The sequence below is a fragment of the Microtus oregoni genome, unplaced genomic scaffold (assembly GCF_018167655.1).
Source record: "Microtus oregoni isolate MIOR12 unplaced genomic scaffold, Mior012 000034F_ref0000314, whole genome shotgun sequence".
NCBI classification, from domain to species: domain Eukaryota; kingdom Metazoa; phylum Chordata; class Mammalia; order Rodentia; family Cricetidae; genus Microtus; species Microtus oregoni.
Genome location: NW_024543093.1, coordinates 22,757,287 through 22,780,141, shown reverse-complemented (window position 1 = coordinate 22,780,141; position 22,855 = coordinate 22,757,287). Strand labels below are relative to the sequence as shown.

Here is a 22,855-nt window from a genome sequence, read left to right as displayed (position 1 = left end):
GTATACTTCTAGTTCATAGGTCAATTTCTCAAAGAACTGCACTCAAAGCATTCCCTTAAAGTAAATACATTGAAGAAATGATATTTGTATACATATTATTTTGTCCCATATGTACTTTCTTAGATATAGACATATTCATTTAATATGTAAATACATAAAACTTAATAATTTCCCCTTATATTTGAATGTTTCTGAATTCTATGAAGTATTTTGTGTAAAGAGTAATATGCCTACCACTAAATTACACATAAATCATGGTGCTTTTTCCTGTCTTTCTTTATCCATGCTGTTTCATATATATATATATATATATTTAAAGCCATGTTATTATATAGCACATAGTTTCCAACTAAGTATATATTCACATGTTTGTACCCATAAGTATTTAATATGTCATGAGTATTTTCTGACAAAGAAGTTGAAATTACAAAGCATAGGTTCAAAATAGGCTTTTCCTCTAGTATCATCATTTAGTGATCTCATCTTAAATTAAGCATCCTTCATATTTGTATGTGCTGTGTGACTGACTTCGGAGAAGAATCAGAAAAGTCATTCTTCTATTCAAACCTCCAGAGTCTGTGTTAACTGGTGAAGGCATGAGAGGAACATAATTACAGAACCACATCTCTTGCAGAATTTTTTTTTGTTCATTTGTTCCCTGCTTACAAAATTTTTAGAGATGATTTTCTTCCTTTAAAACCTATTTTACTTGTAGTTTATTCTGTTTGAGTTCTTTATTGGGGTGAACATTACAACTCAGTCAATTGCACAAATATCCTTTGAATATACTAAAAAAAGTATGTTTTTGTTAGTGATATCAACAACTGCTCTTAAGAGTTAGTTTTTTCATGTAGTTGTTGAAGTATCTTATTTTAGTGTAAATCCAGATTTAAGTATGGTCCAACCACACTATTTCTGTGTAAGAGTAGAATCTTGCACAAAGGAGTTAAACTCTGACTTTATTTTCTTAAATCTTTAAAATGTTAATAATGCCTACGCTGCAGGGTTGTATAAGAATTAAGCAACAGCCTCTGCCTTATAAGTGCTGGTCTTTCAATATGATTTTGTTTACTCTTGTTTTTAATGTGTTGGTGCAACCTAAAAGGGAAAACGGCATCTTGGATGTAAGCAGAAGTGGAATATTTTAAGCACTGGTTTGCAATTATGTAAGTAAATGGAAGAAGTGCAAGGAGGATATTGATGGCTTGCTTTTCCTCAGCAGAGCTGCATTAAACATAAAGGGGAGTCGTTTTATTGAATAATAAAAGCCTGACAATCACTGTGATTGGCTGGCGGCCATGACTGCAGTGCAATTCTAAACAGCTTGTTTTTCAAAGGTCTTCTTAAATACCTCTATCTAAACCAAGACATAGCCTGGCCTGATCTGAAGTACCAAAACTCATTTTTAAAGTGAAGTTGCTCACATTGCAATATCTCCAATATCTCTAATAGTGAAAGAAAAATATACACATTAGAATTAACTTCTCTTTAGAGCATTTGGATCTGGATATTTTGAAGAAATAGAAAATAGAAAAGTTGGAAATTTTAACAAACTCAGGTTGAGATAGCAAAATTCATGAGCCATGTTTGAAAGGATCTACTAAAAACAAAATGAAGCAAAATAAAACAAAAGAATGAAGATCAACATGGTCTTAGCACAAACCACAATGTTTGCTCTACATTCTCCAGATGAAAATCCAGTAACTCCAGCACAGAATTTAAGGCTTCCGAAGTTCTGGAATCCACTCCAATGCACCCATCTGTCCCTGTCAGCATCCCGAATCCACTCTCGAAAGTGTGTATAATAAGTGGGTCAAGCTGGCAGTTCACCGTGATAAACATTTAATGATTTTAATGGCTATTTTAAACAGCACTTGTTTAATTTGTGGATTAATATTTCATCAGTGAATTCTGCCCAGGATGTTGGAGAAGAATTTGCTGCTAGGCTCTCCATACTGAATGCATACTTTAATGTCAAAACTGTCCAGGTTAGCGTCTTTCCTACACACAGATTTTATCTTAAACATCAACACTGGAAAGAGTGAGATAAAGATCAAAGCAAAAACGTGAGAGCCAAGAAACTGTATTTATTTTCATCTTAAAACGAAGACGTGGCAATTAATTTTGTGAAATTCAGAGTCAAAGCAACACGGAGAAATGGTTTTGATATGAATATTGCATGAAAGATGAAGAAAAATTAATGCCTTGCAGAACCCAGAAAGCTGATTCTGCAACAGGCAGCAGTAGAAGAATCCCAAAGCAGTCAGTGATTGGCTGATGGGATCTTTGTTTCAGCGACAAGCATCCCACAGCAGATGCTTGGTGAACTCCCTGTTTGGCCTCCACCTTCGGAAGCACTGCTCAGTCGCCTGGCTCTAGCCTAAGCCTGGGTTGTCTTCTGTTGAGCGGCTCATGTCTCCCCCTCTCGACCATCCGCCAGGTGCCTGCTGCCGGGCAAGCACTCACACAAAGGACTCACTTGTTTCCCTCTCTCCTCTCGGTGGACTTGCAGCCTGAGAAAACAACTTGCAGGAGTCAGGAAGGACCTGCCTGGAGCAAGAACCCGCAGAGCCTTCCAGACAGGTCGAAGCTGGTGTTCACGCAGACCAAACAAACAATGCCAAGCCCAGAAAAGAATAAAATTATACACATCCACGCCCCCGCCCAGCACTATGCAACAAGCTAAAGAAAATCTCTAACGGGATTTCTCCAAATAAAAGATTTTGTTTTCTCTTACAAATGGGAAATGCCTCAAGACAGCCAAAGGAATTGACGTTGGCTTTGCAGTGGCAACGCCCCCCATATCGCCTAGCACGAACCCAGGTTCCTTGTGAACCACAAGGTGGAAAACAGACCTAGTGGGAGGAAGTGACATAGGCAAAGCAGTTTAGAAGAAATAGGAACTTCGAGATCAAATGAATAAAAGGATCGAGTTTTAAACCGGGCTTGAAGAGTGAAACTTGGGGAGAGGAAAGGACAGGAGCTCTCCGCAGGAAACTACCTGGAGATGAAAGCCGGAAAATAAGGAAGTGGCAAGCGGCAACTTAGAGGTGGACAGCAAGTTGTGTACCCTGTGAGGCCTCTGCTGAATATCCCTAAACTGCCCTTCCTGGCGGAGCGCCCGCAGCATCAGCACCAACGGCGGTACCAGCAGCAGCAGCGGCGGCGGCGGCAGCAGCTGCGCGCCTCCGGCCCGCCCCGCGCGGTCCCCGCTAGCCCGCGCCCTGCCCGTCTGCGTGTGCGTGTGCGTGCGCTCAGCCCAGCGTGAGCGGCACCTGCTAGTCCCGGCTCGCCCAGGAGGCCGCCTAGCCGGGCTCCCACCGCCGTGCCCGCCGGAGCGACTTAGAGGGCTTCGAAGGCTCCGTGGTCGCCCAGCAGCCGCGGTACCCCTGCCGCTTGCAAGTCCGCCTGGCTCCGAGTCACGTGTCAGTGCCCGAGGCAGAGACTGAGAAAAAAACGCGCTTCATTCCTTCTTCCACCGCCATACTGTATTTTCCTAAATCTCATTTTTATTCCAACATTTTACTCCCGCTCGGTGAGTACCTTCTCAGTGGCATTCTTGTCCTATTCTTCTTTTTTGTTCTTTTTTTTTTGTTTTTGTTTTTTTTTTCTTCTTTTTTTCTTCCCACTTCTTTGATTATTGTTTGTATTTGGGAAAGCTGGCAAGCATGGTCTTAAGCCTTTTCCTGAATCAAGTTTTCCTAGCATGCGATGGTTCTCTAGACAAGGTGCTGTGTCTGGGAGTCCGCGGTAGCGGTGCCCGCTGCAAGCGGCTCTCAAGTCCAGCAAAATGTGCAACTGGTTTTATGGAAAAAACGTTGTGAATTGTGGTGCCTATTTTTTCCCTTTGTAATGATAAGAAAGCATGTTTCTAACTCTTTTTTATATACTCTTTTTCCGATTACATTTTTGTAGGTGAGATTTTCCAGCAGTGTTCACAAGTTTGTCGTCTTGCAATTCGGTGCGCACCGCTGAATAAAGACATTAATTTTACATTTTTATGACCTTTTTGGAAGCCTGTGAAAAATATTTCGTTTTTCCCCCTCCTGTTTTTGATATCAGTTGATAACATGAAACTTTTCTTGCAGCTAGTTCATGGGATTATTTTTAAACAAATGCTTTTTTCCTCCTTTACATTAACTATGACTTTTGCACATTTGACTTTTTTATTTAAAAAAACCGAGATAATTTTATGATAGATATTCTGATATCTATATCTATATTATCCCTTCTTCCTCCTCCTCCCCTCCCCGTAAATCGATTTTCAAATAATGGCAGTGGAAGGTTTTTTCCTGGAAAAAAAAATGAAGTGCGATTTGGTTTCCTTGTCAACGGAGGATGAAGTGAACAGCACAACAGCTCGCAGAGAGCAGGTACTTGGCCCCCTCGGTGGCGTTCCCCGTGTGTGTGATGGCAACGCTGGCCAAGAAGTCTGTGTGCGCGCGTGTGTGCGTGTGCGAGGGTGTGTGCGCGTGTACGCGCCGGTTCCGGGCTGTGTCCTAGCCCGCGATGGGGAAAGCTGAGCCGGTAGCCAGAACCAAAGTGCTCTCTCGGCTGTGATTGTTTTGAAGGTGCGCGCAACATCCTCCACCCCCAGCGGCGCCTAGGTTGTGGGGGATGCAGGGGCGACAGCGCCCCGGGAGGTCCGGCAAGTTGACCTGAGCCACCCGCAGCGCCGGAAGCAGAGGGCCCGGCAGGGCGCTGGCAGTGGGGCGACCAGGCGCGGGAGATGGAGAGGTGAAGGGGCGGGGACGGCGGTCGCCGGGAAGCTGGCTGCTGGCCAGGCGGCCGGAGCTAGAGATTTCTAGGATGGCAGAGGTCCCTGAGCACCGCACTCTCGCTTCTGCGTCCCGGGTGAGCAGTGCGGTGGATCCTTCCCAGCCGCCCCCGCTCCTTTCGGCGTGTTACCTTCTCCACTTCTGTCTTCCTCGTGCTTTCCCGGAGGTGTGGAGGTGTTGCATTGATTTTAAGCCCTTTTTGATGTCTTCCGAGGAGAGGGAATGGTCACTTGTATCGGTGCCCACTTGGGTTTAATGAGAGGACTCCTACAAGGTACAAAATCACCCTTTCTTAATTCAAAATAGACAATGTTTCACTCTTCTTTACCATCAGATACTGGTTGTATAGATGTCCCCCTCCCCCAGGTCTGAGGATGTGGCAAAGGGTTATTGAAGGTGGCCCCTGTTATCAGTGCTGAAGTACTCAGTGTTGACCGCTTTCAAAGGTGTTTGCGTGTCCTGTTGCATGCATCCTGTAAATCCAGCAGTACTTTTCATTACTATTGCATTGTTTGGCAATAAAAAGCCTTTTCTCTACTTGTCCCACTAACAGAATCTGTTCCCAAATAAACACAGGTAAGATACAGACTGAATCTTCAAGCCCAGAGAGAAATTAGTAGTAATTAAATAGGTTGATTTTCAACCTTTTCATTTTCTTCCATTTTTCCACTTTAATTGAGAAGTTCAATGTTAAATTTCTTGTGCGTACTCTTTGGGTTATGATTAAATAAACTTAAATGAAATTACTTCTTACCTCATCAAGCTTTTTCTGAGTTATCTTAAAAAAGTAAATAAATAAAAACAAAACTTGAGAAAACAGAAGTACCTATAGCCAAAAGATAAATAACTTATTTTATCGGGTTTTCAAGGGAATGTTTCATTGAATCTCTATATATGAAGCTTGTGGACATGAAAAGTTTGGTGTTTTGTGTTTTATGCATTGCAGCGAAAGAATAAAGACTCCAAAAGAAATTTAAAATGCACTGTCTAGGAAGTTATTCATACTTGTGCCACATTGATATAACTCAAGATATTTGCAAGCGACATACACGTGTTGTTGCTTATATTTATCTACTTATTTATTCATTTATTATTATGTACTCAGCTTTTCCTTATGAAGTCCCATCACATCTTTGAATGAGGAAAAGATTACTTTACTGTCTGTAAACAACAGTCTTTATTGCTTGAAGTGGATAGTTCTAAAATTCGAAGCTCATGTTATGACTCGAAACCTAAATATAGAATTTCTTCTTCCATACAGTGAGGTCATTGTTTAAATATGGCTTTTCATACAGCTCATGCAGCAAACAAAATCTTTTTAAAAGTTATTTGCAATACCCAATGTTTTTTCAAAAAATAAAATAATGTAGAAATGTTCATTTAAACATGTATGTAGATATTTATTTTTGTATGTTATATGCATGATAAATTTTTGAATTCCTTCAAAATCAAATCAAAGAACTAAGCGACAGAGCAAGGTAGAAAGGAACAAGCTGTGTGAGAAAATCTGGAGTCCCTTAACAGACTGGCTTTGCCCCAACTTCAGTTTGTTAGGGGACGACTAATTAGCAGTTCTGCATTGTTTCTGAATCAAACTGAAACCTGAGAACAAAAAGTGTAATCTGATGAGAAGGGAGTTTCCGGTGGAATCTTCTATATAAAATCATGGCATTTGTAGTCTTATGCTTTTATTTAGTTAATGTTAATTCTTTCATTACAACAAATATTTATTTTAAATTTCTCTCTGTTACTTTCAAATCATCCTAATCCCTGCTTCCCTTAACTAAGTCAAAATACTCTAATTTCTTAAATTGGCCACCTGAACTGGAGTTTGGGTCTTTAAAGCTGTGTTAGGTCATCTACTAGAGTTGGCACCGCCTCCTGGTTCCTATGGGAAAATACATGCTGTTTTTATTGACCAAGTTACTCAACAGAATTCTCATCAACTTAGTCATTAGGATTTTTGTTGTTTGTTTTGTTTCATTTTCTTACAGCTTATTTTGGAATATTCTGTAAAAAGGAGAATGAATTTGCCAGTTAAAATGCCAGGAACTACCTGGTGCTGAACTACAAACTAGCATCTAGTATTTTAATAAGTTGTGGTGAAATTTTCACAAACATAAAACTATCTTTAAATTTCCTAGGCTGCTTCTCTACAATATAGACTGTGAGTACTCCCCAAAAAGGCTGGATATATGAATATATTTATAGTTTCTCTTAACTTTAAACATTGCAAAGAAGCAAAATCTTATATGGTGTTCTGTCTTGTATGTGTGGTTTGTCCAAACACATTTAAAATAAGCTTTCATCATTAAAATAATTATTCAATGACATTTCTGTTTATATTTGGTCAGGTTGGCCACTTTTGTTTGTTCGTTTGTTTGAGTTTGTGTCAATGAACCTACATCATAGTGGTGCTATAAGTCGGGACAGTTTTAAACACATGTAGAAACTCCATTAATATTCTTAACTACAAAAAGTTTGTCACTTTGTTCTAAAATGATGACTTAATTTGAAGGAAAGATTAGCTATCAAATAGAATATTTAAATATGAAGTTTCATATTTTGAAATGAAAATAACAGTTTAAGGTAAATAGAAGAATAATTTGAATGATCAAAAATTAATTATTTTCTCAGTCAAAAGAAACATCATATTTGGATATATCCTCCCCCCCCCCCCCAGTATTCTGTTGTATTCTGCAGACACTTTGCCTGCATGTGTTCATTGCATGAGAAACTGGTGTTTATGGAGGGCAGGAGATGCTGGATCCCCTAGAACTGATTTTTTTTTTATTTATATAAATGACCACATTGTTGCTGCAAATTGATCTTAGGTTCCCTGGATTAGAACTCATTGCTTTTAATGTCTGGGCCATCACTCTAGCCTCTGAATATAAGTTTCTTATGTAAAACCATTAATGATTTAAATAAGTAAATAAAAATTTTGTGATGATCTTGTAGTTGAATGGTTTCTACCTGATTGGTGTGTGGTCATTTGCCTTGATTATTGTTATGGTCAGCCATTATGCAGTGCACTAAATTTTTGTTGGGGTTTTCTGTCCTTCCTAATTTCTGTCCTTCCACCAGGTCCCACAGCCCTTTAGCCCCAAAGAAATCACACAGAGGTCTATATTAATGATTAACTGATTGGCCCATTAGCTCAGGCTTCTTATTAGCATATAACTTATATTAACCCATTATTTTTGTCTATGTTAGCCACATGGCTCTGTACCCTTTTCAGTGGGGCAATCACATCTTTCTTCTTCTGTGGTTAGGACAGGACTGGGGAGCACTGGGCTTCCTCCTTCCCAGAATTTTCCTGTTCTCATTGATCCGCCTCTACTTCCTGTCTGGTTGTCCTGCCTATACTTCCTGCCTGGCTACTGGCCAATCAGCATTTATTTAAAACATAATTTACAGAATATAGACTATTGTCCCATACCACTTCCCCCTCATTTTTTTTTAAACAAGAACATCCATAGTCCATTTTTTGGAAATGAGGGCATAGTTTTTCACAATATTTTCTGCTGGTTGGAGGTGCTGATAATCTTAGGAGAACCTAAAAGAAATTTAGAATTATGATCAAGTCCTGAGTGGAATATCCTGTGAGTCTTGATCATCTAAGGCAGCAGACTTGAATCTGTTCTGGATGTAGAACTCAGACATCCAGGCCATCTGTTTGAACCAAAGATTTCTTAGGTGGTTTTCCTTGATCAAACTTGATTTTTTTTTTTTAAAACTCAGAATGAATCCACAGCCTCTCATTTCCTGTGGAAGCAAGAGCAAAATCTCTTCTCCAAAGTAACATACCTTTTGACTTCAATTTTGAAGTTAGGGTATTTTTAAAATATTTATCTTGGATTAATTCAGCAGCATTTATAAATAAATAACGTTTAGCATTTGTTTCTCCTTTCTCAGCATTTAAACAATTTAAAGAGAGCATAATAACATACAGTATCCAGATTCTCTGTGTATTTTCCATCCTTATGTGGTTTTACTTTAACCTCTATTTCTTTTATTTTTACTTTTATTTTTTGAGACAGATTCTTTGTGTATCTTTAGTTGTCCTGGAACTCCCCCTGTAGACCAGGCTGTCTTTGAACTCACACAGATCCACCTGCCTCTGCCCTCCCAAGTGCTGGAATTAAAAGTGTGTGACACTACACCTTGAACTCGCAGAGGTCTCTCTGCCTTTGCCTCCCAAGCTTTGGGATTAAAGGTCTGTACTACCACACCCAACTACTCGCTTCATTTATTTTTATTTTAAGGACTTTAACTTTTAGTCTGAATATATTTTTAACACACTGTAAAACATTTAGAAGTTTCCTTCATCTTTGACTCTTTCTTTACTGTATCTCTCTCTCTCTCTCTCTTTTTTTAATCACATGAGTCTTTAGTTTGCTAAGCCTTATGTAGAAGATTAAAGCCGTGGCTTTGATGACTGGATCCAGCCCATTTCTTAGCTTTCTGAAATTCCAGGCTCACAGCAGAGGTACCAGCAAGAGCCATGTTTATTGTCACAACTCTATGGCGTTTTAAGGTCCCTGCCAGCAAGCAAGCTGCAGCAGTGTGCTAACAAACAACACTCAAATGCTCTCTCTGTATCCGGACCTCCTGCCTCAAAGAGTCAGTGTTTGCACTGGCAGGATGGCCCAGACTGCAGGCCTTTAAAAATGGCACAGCTTTTTCCCTGCTCTCGCTGAAAACCAAAAAGCATGTGGTCAGCTTTTATCAACACCATTTAAGTGTTTCGTGGCAGGACCTCTGCTTCTACTTTTTGTTTGGTTGTCCCGCCTATACTTCCTGCCTGTCTACTGGCCAATCAGTGTTTATTTCAAACATAATTTACAGAACATAGACAATTGTCCTGCACCACCAAATCAAATGAGACTTCAAGCACTCAAAAATCCTTGTATAGAAGAAGAATACAGGTAAAGTGGATATTAGGAATTATTTGCACAGTAATGAGAAATTGTAGAATAAGAATGAATTGTATCTTAATTTTTTAAAAAGAGTTGTTAGTTGTGACTTCTGTTGCACTACTATCAAAAAACATATGTTGTCCTCTGACAAGATGAAGGAGTGAGTATTCTTTAGTCCCTAGTGTTTATGGAATCTAGAAAGTAACAAGTTGAGTTTATAAAGTGTCTTCACTGATTGCCAGTAACTGTTATTCACCTCTGACTGTTTGCATTTCTTTCAGTTACCTGTAAAAATGTTTTTAAATTTTTATAGTTTATCATAACTCTTTGACTTAATTTACTTTTTAATAATTGAAATCAGTAATACAAGCTTTCCAAGTAGTGCCATTCAAAATAGTTTGTTTCGTTGTATCACAATCACAAGAAAAAAAGTCACTGAACAGAACCTTAGGAGCAGTGATGCTGCACTGAATCAATACGAAGTTACAGACTTAGCAGGTGGTATCTGCACACCTCAGCCACAGACATCCATAAATAATATAATAGTTTTGCATAAGACATAGATTTATTTCAGTAACTGTCAACTTTTGTTAAATTCACAATGGTGGTGAATTTTCTGTTGTTCTTTTGTTAGAGTTATGCTAGGCACTAAACATACTTTAAAAAAAATTACTGTGTTTTGTAGTTATTTTGGACTCTTAAAACTCGTATTTTGCTCTGGATTATTTTTATGTTTTTCTGATACAGATTCAGGGTAATTTACTTTTGTTCTCTGATACTAGCACAGAGATGAAAGTGGGAGAAATTTGTCTAGGATGAATGTCCTCTGGCATGTCCTTGGAGACTGCTCACCTGAATTCAACACTGCAAGACTTATTTCACCTTCCATGTATAAATCTAAGTGAAAGGAGAATTATGAAGGACATCAAATCACTGTCTGCATTTCCTGAAAGGAGCAATGGAAAACCTCACCACACATACTTAGAATAGTGAAAAATTAAAGGACTCAAGTGTGGATATATTTTTGGTTAAATATAACTTAACTTATAAGTTAATATTATTTTTGTTTAGAATAAAATAGTTGAATTTTTCTCAAAATTTCACAGTAGAAATTAATTGTGCTAAAGCATCCTGTATACATTTAGATAAAATGTTTATATACATTTTGATAACTATATACTAAATATTTATAGAAGCAACATATTCTTGACTAGTCTCTATTAGTCAGGAATAGAGAAAGCTTATTTGCTTTTTATTGAGTGTCAAGGACAAAGAAATGGAAGAGGAATAATATTTATTTTAAAAAGCTTTTATTAGCATATTAATGATTCATATGATTCATTATGACATTTTCTTACATATACACAATATATTGTATTCAACCCTTCTTCTGTCCCTCTCATCCTCCTCCTGTTAACATCCCTCCCTCCTCGTTCTGTCTCTGTACATGTATTGGGGGTAGTGGGTGGAGGTGTTCGTCCCAAAGAATTTCTTCAGGTTGTTAATAGAAACACAATGATAGCATGTTTACGAGAGTGTAGGCACCTACCAATGATTTACCAGTAGAAATTTTTTTCCATCCCTATTTACCCATATATAAATCTCCCTGGAAGAGCTGTTCCATGAGAAGCGATTCCAAGACAGAGGGTAGAGAGTTCCGATAGGGCATGTAATCACAGCTGCTGAGATCAAGTCTACAGCAATATTATAGCTGGAAATCAGTATTCTATACAGATCTTCCTTCTCTTAGCCCTTACGTCTTACTGCCGCTTCTGTGATGTTTCTACCCTTGGAAGGGTTTGTGAGTATGTTATTGATGTGTCATTTATATATGGGCATTCAACAGTCATGTATTCTTTGTACTTTTATCAGATTTGGGCCTCTGCAATCATTATTGGCCCCTGGGACATACAAAAAAACAAAACAGAACAAAAACAAACAAACAAACAAACAAAAAACACCACCACAACCACCAAAAAACTTCTCTGATAAATATGAGAGCAGTGCTATCATTAACAAACCATATTCATAAGGCAGTCTGACAGGCATGTCATGTTCGTTGCAAGCAACAGAAGAAGCTTTTCTACTAGTGCCGGTGATCTCCCAAGCTATGAGATATAAACATATAAACAGTATCCCACATAAATTCTCTACAGAAGTATAAACATTAGCTCCAGTCAGGACGTGATTGGTTATCCCCATAGACTTGCCACTCTAGGATTGGTGGGCTCATCTTGGCTGATTGGTTCCTATTGTTGTGTACAGTGTTGTGAGATGACTAAAGACTGTTGAAGACAATTTACTCCAGCAACTGACAACACCTTCAGGAATGATGAAGGCCTCTAATTGGAGACAAAACTAGTTATTTTCCAGTATGACATACATTGTGTAAAATGAATGCCCTTCTGCTTCTTGTTCTCCTACCAAGTAGGAAGTGCATCACTGTTTCATCTGATGAAGAAAGCTAATTGTGAAAGATAAGAAAATTTTACACAGGTGAGGAGAGTCAAGTAATATGTCGGAAGTCTGAAAGATATTCCCTGGCTCACTTTTTGCATACATGTATATTGTGTGTTTATAAGATTTTGAGGTGTTTTGCTCTTTCTAGTGTGAAATAACTTCTATGTGTTTACTCTTGATACATTACAGGGTGTATAGTTTACTCAGTTTTTATTAATGAGTACCCTTCATCAGTAGGTACTTAAGATAGAAATAAAAATAAGTAGCATCACATGGAGAATTACTGAAGAATCTCCAAGATACTATGTTAGCATACATTTATGTAGAATTCTTGGAGCACAGACCAGTGCAGGCAAATTGTTGAGGTACCTTAGCTGCTCATCTGAGATTGTAATGAAATAGACTCTCCTTTATCTTAGTTGTTTTATATAAGCCCTGTGGAAAGCATCCAGCATTTGTTTAACAAGCATGAATGCTTATTTCCTTCTAACTCTGATGGCATGTAGGACAAAGTAACAAAACGATCTCTTTCTTTCATCGTGCTACAAGACTATAAATATAGGTGTTGTCACTGTCTGCCAACATCTCACAGTCAACTTCATCTCCATCTCTGATTTTCACTGTTACACCCATTTAAATGTGACACTTTTTTTCGAGTTCATTTTATCTGTTTGTTAATAATGTAAAACACATATGACTGCAGAAGTTATTTTAAGATGCTGTGTTTAATTGCTGCTACAGATGTGTGAAAACTTTCTATTATGAAATAGTTTCCTTGGTGCTTTAGCAAATGAATATTACCAAGAACGAGGAACATAAAGCAAATTGAGGACAGACTGAATGAACAAGAAGGAAGGGAATTTGGAGATCGTTCAATACAAATGTTCATGTTCACAAAATAAGTAGTTTAAAAGTCAAAGTGAAGCAAGGATTGTACACTTCCACATTACATTGGAATCTGGATATCATAGACATTTGTGTTAGGAAACAACAGCTAAGATGGTATATATAGAAAGAAGATCCTTGTATACATGAGTAAAAAAGAGTGGTTATAGTGTCTTGCACCTCACCATAGTTTGAAGTCCCAGCATTAACTTATGAAGAAATAAGCAATATGCAAATGAAAGAAAGTTAAAGGCTGGAAGGACATGTTACAAACTGTCTGTAAAAACATTTAGGAGATAAGACATGCAGGGCATTTATTAATAAATGTTCCTTTTACTTATGTCTGTATAGCCATCCATAACGCAGAAATAAAATAATCACTGGGTGTGGAATTGTAATTAGTCACTTATTAAAGAAGTAATTGATCAGAAACAGCAAGTATAATATTGCACACTACAATTAAGTACACTCTTAATATAAAAAATTGGATCAAAATAAAGAACTGGCATATTTTCAGGTCCTTTTTTTACTTGAGTTCACATGTTACTTTTTAAAAGTTTAAGTCTAGGTTCCAGAGGAAATGGGTAGTATTAGATGTCCTGCTGCTCATCCCCACCCCTGTCAATGTGGAGACAGTCCGGACCAGACTGAGAGCTGACACTTAGGTATCTTCTTCCTCACTGTTGTTGTTGTAGTTTGTATTTTAACCTAATCCAGATCTAGGAGAGGACTGGGGATCAAAGGGGTGAATTGTTACAAAGTTACTTAGTGAGATCTGAACCCAGGGTGCGTTCATTCTAAAACTTGAATATGGACTCCTGTGATTTATCCAGAAGTGAGAAGAAAAAAGATGTTTATGTTTGGGCATGAATTAGTGAGATTTCTCTGTCACGGTTTCAATGCTCACATAATTTATCATGTCACCTTAACTTACTACATAGAGAAGACAGTTAAGAATGCACTTGCTTTCACTAGGACTGAGATAGCACTGGTTTGTAGAGGCTACTATATTCTTTCTATGTGGTCACAGGATTTCTCTCACACAGTATTTATTGGGAGAAGTTTTTAAATAATTAAGAATGTGTAATTTTAGAAATTCTTTTTTTATAAGTTGCAATGTAGCACAAGAAATTCTGTTCACCTTACAAACTAAAAACTTATTTGATAAGTAATTAAAGAGTTCATAAAGATGGTAACTAAGCGTAGATGATAGTCTATAGTTCTTCAGATCATTAAAATGACATATTTTGAATATAGTGCCCTACGAAAGTGACTTACGTTTTTATTATCTGTTTTCCTTAAACAAATTAACCGTGTGTATGTGTGTGTGTGTGCGCGCGCATGTGTGTGTGTGTGTGTGTGTGTGTGTGTGTAGGTCAGTGGACAGCTTTGTAGAGTTAATTATTTTATTCAGCTCATCCAAGCATCAAATCCCAGCCACCAGGCTTTTCCAGCAAAGACTCTTTGCTGCTTAAGGCATCTCAAGGTTCGTGTTTCCTTTATGAGGAATTGTAGAGTTGTAATGTGAAACTCTACAGAAATGAGTAGGATGAACACGAGGGCTGAAGAAGAGGACAACATTGAATTTCTGAGTTATTTATTTGAGAATAAAATTGTGAGGCAAAAGGCAGTAAGGGAATTATGAGGAAAATAAGAAGGCCAGAATAAAGAGGTATTTATGGTTCTGTGCTTTATTTCCCACTCATTTTAGGCTTTAATACATAGTATGATGTTTAAAAAAAGAAATTTTTGAAGCATATTTAGAATACTAAAAATGTAAGTATCTGAATCCAAACTTTAAGATGGCATAAGATAAAACAAAAAAATACTTTTTTGAGCTTTTTAATATGTTTAACAACATAAATGTGCCAGTTATTAAAATTGTATTAATAAAGGCTGATGTGGATATCAATTCTGCTTTATTCCACCTTAGAATCCTGTCTATCACCTTTGTGACCCTTTTTATTTTAGAGTTGCTTGCTCTTTCTTACATACTGCGGTTCTAACCCCTGACACTGGTGCAATTCTTGGATGACATAGAAAAGAAGAAAAAGCGTGGGTAGGGAAGCAGAAGTGAGCACATCATGGCAAGTGTTCTGGAATCCAACACTACAGAGAAGGACTGTAGTGGGAGAAACAGCGGCCTCCTATGTCTGAAATTTCCTCAATACTCTAAACAATAAGTAAAGTGAAACAGATTAATATAATTTTTATATTCCAACTTACCCAATTAAGTCAATGCATTAAAAGTGACTTCAACATATTATCATTACAAAATCACGTCAAACATGTGCTGTGCTTTCTCTCCTGTCTTGGAAATCTGGTTTTATTTACTTGAAGTGCAGAGATGCACACAGTTTATATGTGCTCACCTCTGTGGGCTCTCTCAAAGTGCAGGGCTCAAGGCTTAGGAAAATTTCAGGACTGTGTCATGATTTTAATCTCTTCTAGACAAATCTTATTCTTTTTCAGAGAATAGCCAAGATAGATTTTTAAAATACTCTCTTACTGTTTCAATCTCAACTTTCACTTTTTATTAAGAATACAAATTGAAATTCATTGAAACTCATTTTGTACTAAGGAGTAATAACAAAATACGGTCAGTTAAATATGAAATATCAAATTTATCTCGATAGTTATTTTTCTCTAGAAACAAGGTAATCACTTTACCAAATATGCTTTTTTTCAAAGAGTTCATTCATAACTTGGTTCTACATGTAAAGAAATAATAGTGTTGCCAGGAATCTTCACAGAGGCTTTTGTGATTTAGTGAGATGTCCAGAGTCCTGCATTCATTATGTCGTAAACAGAATGATATATTTAATAATGAATTTACATACAGATTCAGTGCCCATGGAATACTTAGTTTAGGAATTATATGAAAGTGAAATAGTATATACGTTGGTTCATAACCTGTTTTTGAAAATTATAAATGTTGAAATATAAGAAACAGCCATACTCTGCTCCTCCTTTGCCACTTCAACTTTATTTGCCTCATGTCTTCTAGTTTTGTATAACATTTTCTGGGTCTTGCTCAAATATGCTTTTAAGTTCTGTGTTTAGTGGCTTTTTTTTTTTTTGCATGATATGATCCATCCTCCAATGTAAAGAGGTTAGGTACATAGCCTTTGTGCAGCCTGTATTTCAAATATGATAATAGAAATACTAAGAGCGGGCTGGAAAGATGGCTTCAGGAGTAGAGTGTGTGCTCCACAAACATGAGGACTTGCACTTGGAATAACTCGGTGTTATTTCTAACTATACATCAAGGAATACTTAATTTCTTCAGCAAGAAGTACATCAACTCCCAAACTATATGAACTTACTTAGGTAATAATTTGCCTTAAACATGTTATTTGTTTTAGTAAAATTCTGAATCTGTAAAATTCAGAACTTATATCTAAATTTTAATTTTCTTCTTACTGCCTCGTTCATGATTGGCACAGCTAGTAAACACTGCCAAAACACTTGGTTTGTCTCTTTCATAGGTGATAAAAGATGATAAATATCTACTCTGAGTTCACAAGTTCTCATATCTTAATTTTCATCATGAACATGAAATAGTTTGAAAAGCATAGTATATACCATAAATTTTATGTGTTATGTTTATGTCAAAAATTAAAACTATTAGTACTTAACATACCAAAGTTTTCTGTTTTCTTGTTAAGCAATTGTAATGGTGTCATCAGGCTTTGTGTAGTTGTAACAATTACGAATAGTTAGACAAGTGCACTATAAAATAGGAATATGCATACGAGAAAAGAGCAAGTAAATAAAGGTGAGCTGAGACTGCCATCACATAGAAAAGACCTAGAATGTACACTTTAGGCTTTGTCTTCAGGAAGACAAACCTTACTTAGATATGGCTCACTTCTTAAGACAGCTTTCAAAGTGGAAACTAATTTTACATGGAACTTTTTTGGTTTATCGTGATTTAAGGTGCATTCTATACATTTCCTTCAAGTGAAAATGTTCTGAGGATAATTCAGTTTGAAAAGCACTACTTTGGAAAAGTTTTTGTTGGAGTTTTAACTATTTGTAAACTTTTCCTGAATTAATTTTATTGATTTATTGAAATGCAGCTGTTTCAACACTCATCAGTTAAAACACAGAAGAATTTACAATTTTGGTAAATTAAAGCTCTAGCAAAACAGGATTTATTTTGCTTTTCTCAGAAAAGCTGCAACTCTTTTAAATTTTTTATTTAAAATTGTACAATTATGTCAGATTTTAAAAAATAGGCTCAAAGAAAATATTCTTGGTATTTAGTTTTTGGGAAGATTTTGTAGTTTGTGACTATAAATGCAAAGCATGACAGCAGTTTGATGATACTGACCAGTCGATGGCTTATGGGATTTGCCAGCTTAGCTTACTCACACTAGTAATAGTGAGTGATAGAGTGAATACTTGTGAGTTATTATTTATGGCACTTACATTGGTGTAGATTCTTGTATATTGATACAAAGTTGAATTACATTGAATATTGTATGCATACATGCTTCTACCTCTGCTTAAAACCCTTTTTATATATCGATATATTGATAAATATTTATAATATTGCAATGTACTTCTGATCAAGATACTTATACATTGTTTACATTTTGAGGTCATTGTCCTCATTTGTTGCACAATTGTTTATTGTATAATATTTTAATAAGAGGTCTTGGTCTTTAAGTTATAAAGGTATTAAGAATTATAGATCAATAGTCATCTATGTTAGCCATAGTTATAGTTAGAGTAATCAAGTTTTTTAGATACATAGAGGTTATTTTCTACATAGATCTTCAACCACTTCAAAGAGCTGTAGAATATGACATTTAAATAATTTAGGGTTTTGTTGAAGTGAGATGTAATTGCTCCTGGCAGGACTGGATCTATTCCCGAGAGAATGTTGAGCACAGAAGACACTCCCCTTGGAGCTTGTTTTCTTCTTGGCAAAACTGGCCTTTGGGCAAAGAAATACCCATGCCTCAACCACTGACAAGATACATAGTATCTGGAAATGGATAAGCGGGACTGTCAAATCTTGCCAACACAGGATATTTCCCTGCCTCTGAAAATGGTTTGTCAGTTATTCTAGGCCTTAGCCAACTTTGGTTGCTTCAACGTTGCAAATGAGACTTTGGGTGATTGCCCAGGTAGCCAGTTGTCTCTGTCATTTGTTGCACAGTTTGGAAGGTGCTCAATTGCACTTCCTGCTTACTCAAGTAGCACTATTTCTTTTCTCGGATCTTCGATGGGGTTGAAGACTGCATAGTTTTAGTTACTTTCCTCTCATGACTTTGCCAAGTTATTTATTATACTAGTTATGATAGGATAATTATTAAATATTAATTATTAAATATTATATTTGTTCTTATTGTATATAATTTTGTATTAGGCTTAGAATTCTCTTATTTAAATAAAAGGGGAAGGTGCTGTAGGAAGTCTTACAGCTAGTGGTTACCAACCCACTGGGGCTTGGCCACTTACATTATTTAAGCCTATGTAGAACATGCGTCTGCTCTCTTTTCTGGCCTCTGTTCTGGTTGCGGGATTTGTTTTCTGATCTCCATTCAAACAGAGTATTCTGACTTGTGAGTCTATCCCTAAATAAATGATAATCTATTTCTCAATTCTGAGCTAGTTTGGGATTTCTTTTAAGTGTCCAGTCACAGCAGAGGCACTTCTCCAGCCCTTCATGAGAACTTTTAATTTATATGAACCCTCACACTTGGTATGTATTAGTCAAAACATAGTTCTAGTCATTGTTTCTCAAAGGCTTTGTTTAAGTTTAAACCTGGTAAAAGAAAGTCTGGCAAGTTGGTCTTAGAAATTATTTAAGTCCTACATAATGCTATAGTGCTGTATCTGTATGTGATACAGTAAAATATTTTCAGAAACAATTTTCCATATTTTCAGGATGATTTTAGAACCAAGCAGGATTTATATTATTTAGTCATATTTCATCTGAAAATTCACAGACATGACATTTGAACCATTTTTCTATATTCTAAAAGGACATCTCATTTTCTAGCCAATATTAGCATTGAAATCTCTATGTATCTTCTAAATATTCAGCAAAAAATTACTAAACAGCTCCTTAAACTTAGGTTTAAATTGCTACCATGATGTATTAATAATAGCTTTTTAGAGCAAATAATTCTTTTTGAGGAATATGTTATGCACAGGTATAGTTTTCCTCAAACACGCTGTGAAAGTTGATTAAGAAGAGAGTATGGACTCGGTGTTTGGGTAGTTGTAAATTAGTCATTTCCAGGAACACAACAAATTCTGGTCATTTGCAAAATGGAACAGATGGACATGAGAAGTAAGCTTTCCCTATCTTTCATTTGTCTCCTGTGAGACTTGAATTTCTTCCCCACCTCAAGGAGAGTGCCAGGTTTTGTAATCCTCTCTAGAGAGAGAAGCTGTAATGCATGCAGGGTTTCCTTCTAAGTCCCTTAGACTTGCCAGGATAGCAAAGGGGTGTGGAAAATTGAGAACCATTTCCTATATTTTCCCCTCTGTCTGCAAGGTGAACCATTATGAAATTCATTAAAAATTCTCAGATAACTGGTAATTTTACTAAAGATTATTTTAAGTTAATCTTAAGGAATCCTTCCAAATACTACACTGTCACTTACTCCTGCATTTTTCTTCATCATATTGCTTATGCTCTAAGAAATTCACCTATTGGTTGGTACTTTGGTGCCAGGAAATGAGACTCCTGTCACAATGTCCCGAGATGGTTTCAGGTCTTGTATGTCTTTATATAATTTCCTCCAAATTTAAGAAAATAATTTATTTTTATTGCATTCTCTAAAGTATTGTTTTAGAGTAGTTGGAAATAAATAGTTTCAGCATAGACAGTCAGAGAATCACAATTACAGATTGTATCTCTCTGCTCTGTGTTAGTCATTATTTCTAGAGTGTATGGGATTCTGTTGCTCACTAATTCTTTCTCCATTCATTCAATAAGGCCCCAGACTGTGCAGCATTTATTATTGATGAGTAGATCTAACTCATTGCTCCATGCTATAAGGATGTCCTTTCTTCAAGACAGCTCTATGGGGGCAATTGTGCCACTGTTTACAGATTTAGTGAACATGTCTGGAATAAATTTGTATCAGTTTGCCTATGAAAATTGTGCGTGCATGTCTCTTGGAGAGGATGCTGAGACAAGATCTTGCTCTCTAGTTACTACCAAGTCTAGGTTGTCCTACATCTTGGGTATCTTCTTTATTCTCCCACATTCTGGGGTCACAGGCTTTACCATCTACTATTTTCATTTTAAATTAGCATTCCATGCTTTTTCCTAAAGTTGAAAATAAATAATTACAGATGGTTCACATTGAAGTGTTTTCATAATTTAAAATTCCCAATGTAATGCAATAATAGCATATAAAGAATAATACTCTCAGTAGACCACAAAATAAGAGAGGAAAATGCAAAGAAAACACATATTACCAACTGGGAACCTATTGTACAAATACATGACCTATAAGAAACATTCTCATTATAACTTCCACAGAGCGTGTCTCAAAAACAAAACTTTGCCTACGTTATATTTGATGGCACATATTCAGGAAACAGAGGTAGAAAAATGCAGATTTCTGAGAGTTCAAAGGCGGCCTGCTCAGTTTGTCCATACTGTGTATGAAACAATACTACACATTTTGTTTTCTTTTTGGAGTAAACTGTATAAAATATTTAATTATTTAAAATCAATAAATTATATCCTGATATAAATAAGAAAGTGCTTCTTTTTCTTTTTTACAAGGATCATGTATGTAGCTCAGTCTGTTTTATGATGAATGTATGCAAACATTCATTGTGATGGTGTGTCATTATTGACTGCTGTGTCTGCCAGTGTGCTTTTGTCCACTCCCAATCAACAGAAGTTTTACCTAAGTTTAGTAATTCTTCTCTGGGGATCCACTTGTGTTCATTTTTGTTTGTGTTTTTTAAAAGCTCTTATTATATCATTTCCCTCTAAGCACCAGTGTAATACTTAGTTCCTTTACAATGTTCGTGAAATTCCTAAATGTATATTTTCTGTGCATGCCATCTGTTCTACTGCTGCCTCCAGTTTCTTCAGTTTCTTTTAGAAGCTGATGATAGTATTTATATAGTCATTTTAAAAACTAATTCACTATGAAGACATAATTTCAGTAATCAAAGACTGTTCAAATAATACTAAGTTTAAAGGGTCATGTAGCTATTATTTAAGTTCTTATTGTGGGCAATGACAACAAACTATGTGTATTTGCTGATGTACTTTCAGAGTTGTCCTGGAAGGCTCATTAGTGTTATTCATATTTTATATTTGATAGTTTGGAGACTCAGTGGGGGTGAGCCACTTGTCAGGAGAGGGCTATCAAGTAGCAAATTGGATGCTTAAGGTCAGAGAAACACTAACTGCCTTTATTTCTGACCCACTAGATTGCTCTCATCTTTCCTATATTCTAAGATTGGGTTAATTCCAAAGACTGCTCCTTCATTTACCCTGACTATTAGTCTTTTTGTTGTTGTTTTGGTTTTGTTTTTCATTGTAGCTTTGGAGCCTGTCCTGGAACTAGCTCTTGTAGACCAGGCTGGCCTCAAACTCACAGAGATCTGCCTGCCTCTGTCTCCTGAGTGTTGGGATTAGAGTGTACGCCACCACCACCCAGCCTCCGACTATTATTCTTTCTGCCTCATAAAATACATGTTGATATTTCCAAATGTTTTCAAATCCATTGGCCACATGGAGTGTTTCCAACATGCAGTATGAGAATGCTTGCTTCCTTGGCTAAAGTAAAAACATGATAGCCTATAGGAACTACAGCTATTATAGCATGTCTTTATTGTTGTAGTATGAAATAACTGAATCAGGATGAAGAACACCACCTGGTTGGACATCTGCTGTGTGAGGCTCTTTCCTGTTCACTGGTGAATCTATGATCAGTTCTGGTTTGAATAAGAAAGTAAACCAAAATTATTGTATCCTTTAAATATTATTCAGTACACTACAACACCCAAACAAAGTAATGACAGGGAATGGTACTGCTTTCATTTTACTGGAAGATTTGATGTTTCAGTGATTCTTTCCTTACAATTGAAATACATTATAGGCCAGGATAAGCTCCTTGGCAGAATTAAGGTAACATGTCTTGGGGAGTGGAATGAAGATTAACTAAAGCAGTGGTTTCCTAAAACAAGAAGAAGACCCAAGTTGAAAGGAGATTATTTACTTTCAAGTTGTTTCACTTTGGGATTCTACTATTAAAATATAGGTATGAAAAGTGGAAAGAATCAGAAAATGATTAGTTTTAATCAGTTCAGCATGTAAATATGAAAAAGTGCCAGCTTTCCAGCGTATTACAGTGAAAACACAGTTGTAAACCATAAAGACTGACTTTCTGGACAGGTTAAAAGGTACACTGGCAAGGTTCAATGTTCTCAAGTCCCTCCAGTGTCTGAAGCTTCCACGTGTCTTCACTGTCTTCCTTCTGCAATCATGTAACCCTGGAATCTCAATTACGTTTTTCTAAATCTCCATTGCATAAGCCACAGACATTTGAGTTAGATCCTGTCCTCAAGACCTCACTTTGTCTCTTTGAAGTTTTATGTAACTTCAAATGCAAACATATTCTGAGGTATTTGCAATTAGAGCTTCAGCATATGACCTTGATACCTTCGGAGGATAAAATTCAGTAAAAAACCATCAACTTTCCTCAGCCATGTGGGACAACCTCTGGGGACAAATAGTTTAGGCTTTTGAGGAATTTGAGTTCTGTATGGGACTGTGTTCAACAGCTGTGGAAAGTGTGTGTATCTTGGTGTATT

At 36.7% G+C, this 22,855-nt stretch overlaps 1 protein-coding gene across 9 annotated transcripts in view; it reads left to right on the top strand.

The window, feature by feature from the left end:
* The first annotated feature begins 2,696 nt into the window (after positions 1-2,696).
* Positions 2,697-22,855, top strand: part of Ralyl (RALY RNA binding protein like) — an 816,282-nt gene continuing 796,123 nt past the window's right edge. For 5 of the 9 annotated variants that reach the window (XM_041630371.1, XM_041630377.1, XM_041630376.1 and 2 more), the window contains exon 1: positions 4,584-5,052. In XM_041630371.1, the coding sequence (XP_041486305.1) occupies positions 5,001-5,052 (52 nt within the window). In that variant the 5' untranslated portion in view covers positions 4,584-5,000. The other 4 variants (XM_041630372.1, XM_041630373.1, XM_041630374.1 and 1 more) reach the window with 4 other exon arrangements.